The sequence below is a fragment of the Condylura cristata genome, unplaced genomic scaffold (genome assembly GCF_000260355.1).
Source record: "Condylura cristata isolate star-nosed mole 26May11 unplaced genomic scaffold, ConCri1.0 scaffold00034, whole genome shotgun sequence".
NCBI classification, from domain to species: Eukaryota; Metazoa; Chordata; class Mammalia; order Eulipotyphla; family Talpidae; genus Condylura; species Condylura cristata.
Genome location: NW_004567135.1, coordinates 11,027,193 through 11,034,995, shown reverse-complemented (window position 1 = coordinate 11,034,995; position 7,803 = coordinate 11,027,193). Strand labels below are relative to the sequence as shown.

Here is a 7,803-nt window from a genome sequence, read left to right as displayed (position 1 = left end):
CCCCTCCCTTCCATCCCAGTTCAGCAGCTTTGGCCCCCAGCTGGCATGGGGGGGTGGGGCTGACTAGAAGGAGGTGAGTGGGTGGGGGACTGGCTTTGACCCTCTGAGAGACAGAGTGTAGGCTTGGTAGTCACTTCCCTTGGGTTGGGATCCTGGCTCCGCCAATTACTAGCTCAGGTGAGTTACTTTATGCTTCTGAGGCTCAGTTTCTTCCTCTGTTAAATGAATAGCACCAACCTCCCCGGTGATATGGGAGTTGTCTGGGCTGATCCCCATAAAGGACTCAGAACAGCACCTGGGGGGGGAGAGAGCACTATGTAAACGCTAAGGGCTCTTCCTCTGGCTACAAATTCATTTTGTGTGGGAGAAAGAGCAAACTCTGGAGGCTCCAGAGAATACAGTGATGAAACTGGCCTCTGCGGCAGAGGCAAAAAGACAGCTTTTGTGGAAAGGCCTGGGGACAGCAGTCGGAGTTTCTGAGAGGAAGCTGGGGCACTCCTACAACCCCCTCCCCAGGGCCCCCAAATGTCTAACCCCCACCCCCAGGAATCCAGCCCTTAGGCCCAGCAATTCCCTAGTCAGCACCCCCAAAGAAGTGTTGTCAGAGGAGACATCAGCTTAGGGAACTGCCAGGGACTTGCTTCTGCTTCACTCTCAAGAAGCAGGGAAGCTAGGGCGGAGGTGGTCCTTTGGCTCCCAGGGGCCAGGACCCCGGGCAACCATCCTCCATCTGCTTGTTCCTAGAGAAGATGCTCTATGAGTGCTGCCTTCCCACAAGGGCAGATCCAACTTTCGATTTACCCCCCAACTTTCTATCTTTAAAAAAAAAGATTTATTTATATATGCATACAAGAACCAGAGTATAGGCCAGAGGTGCAGGGGGCAGGGTATGTGTGTGAGAGGATTCACCTGAGGGGAGCAGCAGTCAGGACAGGAGAGGTCCGCTGCGCCATGTGGGTCAGCTCCCTGACCAGGGATTGAACTCTTGCTGCGGCGGCTGTGGACAGCTTCACAGTGCTGCCCTTCAACCTCTTGCCCCAGGGGGGCGGCCCAGGATCCAACTTTCTGGTTAGAGTCCTGGGCGCTTTTCACCTCTCGCCTTTGCCTCAGGCCTGCCTGAGCTGATCTCCAGCAGTTACCTGTGTGGCTTAGGGAGTGAAGAGTAACAGGTCGGGAGCACCCATTGCTCCTGCAAACTGCACATTGGATGGAGGGGGGGGGGCGCTAAAGCCAGGGAAAGGAGGGAGAGGCAGGGGACCTCAGGGCGCTCTTGCCAGCTTGCTGACTTTTCCCAGAGCCTGATCGCCTGCTGGCAGCCTTGCTGGCAGGCAGCGGCCTCCAGGGCCTCGTTAAGCCATGGGTAGAAAAACAATCCCAGGCTCTGGAGGGGAGAAGGCAGGGGGAGAAGTGCGTGTAGAGCCTGGAGGGCCAGAGTCTGTTTTGTCCCAACTTCTAGGACTGGCTGCAAGAAAGGAAGGCGGGAGGCAGAAAGGCTGAGCAAGCAGTTTTTTGCTCCTGGACAGCAGCTGAGACGGAGCCCCTAGATTGGGGTCCGCAGCTACTGCCATCCCTATGGGGGTAAGGGTCTCTTAAATAGATTCTAAACTCATATTCCAAAAGGGTGACTCATCGCTGTGTCCCTTGATATAAGGCCCAGTTTGTGATCCCCTTCCTCTAGTCCCATCCCAGAAGCAAGGCCCGTTAATTGGATGCAAGGCCCAGTTTATTATTGCCCTTATCCAGTCCCTCAGTAAATCTCTGCAGTTGGTCACTCCCAACAGAGTCATTTTTATGCAAGCACTCATTGAGTACCTACTGTATGCTGAGCAAAGTCCAAGGACATAAAGATGAATGAGACCTGACCTCAACAGTTCTCTAGGCAAAGAGGGGGGAAATCCACAGTATCTGAGAAGCTTGACAAAGCCCCTGCTTGGTGTGTGAATGAAGAGTACAAAGTAGTCAGTGAGGGCTTCCTGGAGGAGGTAAGCCCTGCATCAACTGTAAGATACACACGAGATCCCAGGCTTAAGATCACAACCACTCTCCCGAACAAAGTGTTGAGCCTGGCCTAGAGAGGAGTGAGAAGGAGGAATTTCAGGAAGGGGGTGAGCAGGAGCAGAGGCAAGGACAGGAGACAGAGCCCAGCAGAGCAGCAGCAGGGGACAGGGCCAGATGAGCAGAGTGGGGAGAGAGAAGGCTGAAGACGGAGGTGGTGGTCACCTAAAAATACCTGGGCGCTACCATCTACGCCGGGAGACGGGTGAGGGTTCTGACTGCTTGTAAGCAGCAGAGTAACGTGGCCAGTCTGATGTTTTACGCTGGTGCTTCCTGAACTTGAATGGGCCTGAGTCATCAGGGGAGCTGGATTCAGTAGGTTGCAAGTCTGTGTTTCGAACAGGCTGCCAAGGAACATGCAAGCTGCTGGTGTGACACTTGGGGCGTGTTTCAGGTGGCCGCTGGCTCCCAGGGCGTGCCTGGGAGGCATGGGTACTGCCGCCTGGTTCTTGGGGACACAGGGCGGATTCCAGTGCCTGGGGAGAGCTACGGAAGCCTGGAACCAAGGTGTAGTGGAAAGGAGGCCGTGACCTGGATGGCTGGTGCCTGCTGGTGGTGGCTGAGGGGCTTCCTGGTGGAGGCAGGAGTGGGGCTGTGGCCTCTGGGCTGGGGCAACCCCCCCCCCCATGGGAGCCATGAAGCATATGCATATGGAGACTTCCATCAAACAAGTCTTTCCAGGTCTCCCCAAATCTGGCTCTAGTGGTGGCTAGTCCAGAGGTGGGCCTGAGTCCAAAATCACAACACAGGAGGAAGCATTAACAGGAGGCCTGAGAGCTGCTGCCCATAAAGGCAAATCAGAGATGTTCATCTACAAATGAAGCGCTCAAATCCTCCCCCGCACAAGGCAGGATCTCCTTAAATAGCAGCCAAGTCAGGGGAGCCAAGGATTTATTAGGAGGTCAAGCTAAAGCAAATGTATGATGAATTTTAGGTTCTATTTGTTTAGATCTATGAATATAAAACTCTCACAGTAAAAGGAGAGATGTGCTATACATTCAGAGGGCACAGGTGGCAGGTAGGACGAGTGGACGGGTGGTCACAGGAGCCAGGCGGCGTCGGGTGGTCACAGGCGCCCGAGCTTTGAAGATCCTGATTTCCTCTTTCTCTATTTTTTCAACTTTGACTTCTCCTCATGAAACCATCTACCTTGGGATCTGTGACCCACTGAAGGATGAAGTCAAGGAGGGAGGGTGAGAACAGGGAGGAATATAAGACAAAGTGCTGTCGACCTGACAGAACATTTTTCTCCAACATAGTATCATGCCCGACCAGTGCCCCCAGCCGGCAGACCCGGCCAGGCTGGAAGGGCCCTTCTCATCCTGTTGCCCTGCTGACCAATTTGGGGTTCCAGAAAAATAGCATTATTTGTGACCGCGCTAATGAGCTGCCTGGGTAAACTCCTACTCTTCCTTTTCCCTGAGACTGGGGTGGTCTTCGGGGAAAATCTGGGACATTGACGGTGGGGGCTGGGCCGCCTGTACCCATCCACCTTGTTTTGTGATGGAGCCAGCAGCCGCACAGTGTGATCCAAAGACGCCTGCTGGAAGGAAACCAGAGTCGGCTGCAGGGCGAGACTCCCGTGGTGCAGGCGCTGATTCAGGGCCAGGAGGGCCGGGGGACGGCGGGCAAGGCCGAGATTCCAGCTCTTCTGGTCAACTGCATGGTGAGTGGCCTCCCGGGTCTCCCCAAGGCCCTGCTTGTCACTAGCTCACTGTACCTACTCGCCTTCCTGGCTGGGTCGGGAGGGCAGCAGGAGGGACAGCGTCTCTCGCAGCCCGCTTCTAAAAATGGGCGCCTCTCGCTTTAAGATTTATTTATACAGAACTAGGCTACAGGGTATAGGCCAGAGGTGCAGGGGTGGTGAGAGGAGTCCCCAGAGACAGAGTGGGGAGCAGAACAGGCAGACTGGTGAAGTAAATGGCTGAGGGGAGCAGGGGTGGGTCAGGAGAGGTCTGCCGCGCCACGCGGGTCAGCTCCCTGGCCGGGGATTGAACTTGTGCTGGAGCAGCCGCGGCCACCTTCCTAGTCCTGTGCTCTAACCCATCCCGCCGCCAGCAAGGGCCCACCTCTGGCTTCTGACGATCTTCCTCTGTGCAGTTCCCTCTGCCACCGCCTTTACCTCCAGTCCTGTACTGAAGCATAATGTTCTGAAGTAGGTAAATCCTCCTCAGTGCCCCGGCACACGAAGAGCGTACACACACGCAGGGCGTCATCCTCCCGGGTTGTGCTGAAGGTGGCGGCCCTGTCACCTTGTCATTTAACCGCCGACCCACCCTGAACTGTTCCTCATCAACGCTGAGGCTCTTCTGTCTTTCCCCAGTGTCCCCCTGCCTGCGCCCCATCATTCCATTTCTATATTCTATGACTTTTTTTTTAATTCTAAGACTTTAAAAGGCCTCAGGTGTTATTACTGTCTCCTTGAAGCCGTTTCTGATTCTGCTGATAGGAAGCAGCTTTTTTCTCCTCAACATCTAAGGCACTTTGCCCACAATCCTTTCACAGGTTTGAGCCATTAACCCTTCATAGGTTAAAACTTCTACTGTCCAGTGGTCACACTTCACCTCCCTTAGTCTCCCAAAGAACAGCAGTCACAGGGGTCTAGCCACAGACCCCTGGAGAGCAGGTGCTCAAGAAATGTCTGGGGTGAGAAAGCTCCAGGCAGAGCTAGCCAAGCGGATTCGCGACTCGTGATGTGGACGAGGCTTCCTCGGCCTCAGGAGACCGACCTGTTGACCCTCTCAGGGAGAGCCTGCTCTTCTCATCCCTCCTCCCGGCCTCACCAGACTTCCCCCAGCCTCCCCCACATTCCTGTAGCAAACATACCCCCATTTCTGGCCAGACTGTTCCCAAACAACTCGACTTCCTTGTTTTGCCGCAATGTAAGAGTTCTCCTGAAATCACTTTTAAAAACTCAGTCCTCAAAAACAAACAAAAAAATCACCTTTCCACCCCACCCCTTTATTTTTACTTATTTATATTTAAAAGAGCAGGTTTACCAGGGGAAGGGACCGAAGAGTAAGGGCATTTGCAGACACAGAAGTGGGCAGGAATTGCTGCCCGGAAGGGACAGGTTTGCTGAGAGGCCTCCCAGGGCTGGGAGCGGAGAGGGCGACCCCCCGACGACTCACGACTCCCTCTGCTCTCTGTCTCAGTGTCGGGACCAGGTGCTCAGGGTGGCGGTGGACACAGGCACCCAGCACAACCAGATCTCGGCGGGATGCCTCAGCCGCCTGGGGTGAGCGCGTGTGGCCCGAGTGGGAGGGGGTGGGGCTTCTCGTGGGGCGATGAAAATACTCTGCACCACGTAGACCGTGGTGATGATGGCCCGACTGCAAGTCCTCAAGGCCACTGAATTGTACATGGGCGAAGGTGACTTCCGGCCTATGAACGCTCTCAAGGAAGCCGTTGTTAAGAGAGTGGACGGGGGTGAGGGAAGACAGGATTTAGACCCCGTGGGGCCGAGGGTTGGACGGGAGCGCCAAATGTGGAGGGGAGTCCACAGCTATGAGCTGTGTACTGGGGTGAAGGGGGGTGTGGTGGCCTTAACCCCTGTTCCCCACAGGTTAGGGGAGCGGGGGCTGAAGGCCCCAGGGGACCTGGCACCTGTGCCCCCCACGCAGGTGGAGCAGCTGGAGCTGCAGCTGGGGCAGGAGACTGTGGCGTGCTCGGCCCAGGTGGTGGGTGAGTGCCCCTCGGCGGCCGCTCCTCGCCTCTTCTGCCTCCATTTCTGTCTTATTCTAGACCTGGGGCGGGTGGGCAGACTAGGCAGCGGGCGCAGCACGGGCGCTCCGGTCTCTTTTCTTCGCCCCTGCAGATGCTGAGAGTCCGGAATTCTGTCTTGGGCTTCAGACTCTGCTGTCGCTCAAGGTAAGGTGGCTACTATACTTGCACCCACACTTGGGGCCTGACCCAAAGGGCTGGGGAAAAGAGGCAGGAGGCGCAGGCGTGGAAGTGGGGCTCAGGGTCCCATGAGGCATGGAGATGAGACATGGAGATTTCGCCTGTGCTTTCACACAGCCTGCTAGCCCACCAGTGAAAAATAAGAGCTGGGTTCCTCCCCACGGGGCCAGGCGAATGGCAGCTGAAAGGCTGGCTGGGGGGAGCTGCGTGGAGGTGAGCCCACTTTCCCCTCTACCCCACAGTGCTGCATCGACCTGGACCGCCGAGTGCTGCGGCTGCAGGCCCCGTCCCCAGAGCTGCCCTTCCTGCCTTTGTACCAAGAGCCTGGCCAGTGACTGCTGTCCGGAGCGGTCCCCAGGGGAAGGACCTTGCCTTTGGGGAGAGCCCTGAGGGGCATGGGGGTGTGACTAGTGCCAGGTAGCTGGGGACTGTCTGTCCTGACCCTGCTGTCCCCTCTCCCTCAGTTGACCACATTCTTCGCTGCTTCTCTGCAACTGCCCAAAGCCCAAGAGCTTTCACAAGAGAGGCCAAAGTTCTCAGGGTTCTGGTTTCCCTGCTCTCCCACACTCCCCTCCCCAGAACAGCAGAGCCCAATCAGGGCTGTAGACAAGGGCATATGCAAAACGGGGTTCTAGGCTGGGCCCTGGGCTTGCCAGGAAGTGGCCTGAATCAAAGGCTGCAGCTGACTGCTGTTCTCTCCCTGTCCCCCAACTCCACCCCAGACAGCCCTGTGCCCACGTCTCACTTCACCTCCCAGGGCTCGCAACTAGACTGCCACCGCTCGCCACCTGGGGTCCTGGCCTCCTGGTGCCTGCCTTTCCCAAGGTGCCCAGCCCCCCACCCGAGTAGACATGAATTCAACCCACCTAGGAAGGTGAGTTGGCGGAGGACTGGCGAGCCCCCCAGTCCGGGAGCTCCTTCATGCATTCCCTTTTCTGGGGCTGCAAACCTCTGAAATGAGTTATTCCGTGATGACCCCACACAAACCTCAGCTAGCTCATTGCTGGTCCAGATTATTTACCCTCTTTATCTGTTCTTTCACCCCTGGGTCCCTTGATTTTGGGGTGTGTGCGGAAGGGTTCCGGGGAGAACTGACTCGAGGACAGTGGGGTTGTCAGAACACAGACTGGATTAAGCAGTATTCCTCCTTATTTCTGGAACTTCCACCTCACCAGACCCTTATCTCTGGGCCTCGGAGTTTGAGCTCCTCTTGTATTGGAACCGGTGGTTTTCTATCCTCCTCCAGGCTCCGTGCCAAAGCACACAAGGAATAGTGTTTGCCTTCATGGTAAAAAAGGGAATCGAACCTTAAGGAGCCAGATTCCCTGAGTGTCTTTCTGGCCAGTTTCTCTCTCGAGTCACGCACAGATCAAGGGTAGAAGAAGCCGGCTGAGTAACTAACCTGAACTTGGGCAGCAGACCAAGCTGTGAGCCTGGAGTAGATCAGAGAACTAGGAGCAGGGCCCGCTCTCGTTGTCGGGCCTTTCCCAGCTCACGCCCCCGCCCTCGCAGGGAAGGAGGGGCTCCCTGTCACTCTGGCCCCACACTGCCGTGCTCTTGACCTCTGCTTTCCTGGGCCCCACCCTGTCCTCTCCCTCCCGCCTGTGTAGCTTCGGTAACTGCAGACCCCAGGCCCAGGGCGGGCCTCAGCTCAGCTGTTCTCCATTTGAATAAACACCTATTTCTCTATACTGAGTTCCACTGTCTGGCTTCCCACTTATCAGGAGTTGAAGATCACTCTGCCCTGATAGGCACTGTGAATAGAGACCCTCCCACATCAGGCTTACTGACAGTAGTGGCTTTCAAATGCCTTCCGGCAGTGCTTAACAGCAGGAAATAGGAGTT

At 56.2% G+C, this 7,803-nt stretch overlaps 1 protein-coding gene across 1 annotated transcript in view; it reads left to right on the top strand.

Annotated features, from left to right (window-relative positions):
• NRIP2 (nuclear receptor interacting protein 2) overlaps positions 1 to 7,795 on the top strand; it is an 8,900-nt gene extending 1,105 nt beyond the window's left edge. Inside the window, exons 2-6 of the mRNA XM_004692843.2 lie at positions 3,569 to 3,721; positions 5,211 to 5,293; positions 5,621 to 5,739; positions 5,873 to 5,925; positions 6,201 to 7,795. Of these exons, the coding sequence (XP_004692900.1) occupies positions 3,569 to 3,721; positions 5,211 to 5,293; positions 5,621 to 5,739; positions 5,873 to 5,925; positions 6,201 to 6,293 (501 nt within the window). The 3' untranslated portion in view covers positions 6,294 to 7,795. The remainder of the gene's footprint in view (positions 1 to 3,568; positions 3,722 to 5,210; positions 5,294 to 5,620; positions 5,740 to 5,872; positions 5,926 to 6,200) is intronic.
• The last annotated feature ends 8 nt before the right edge of the window (positions 7,796 to 7,803 follow it).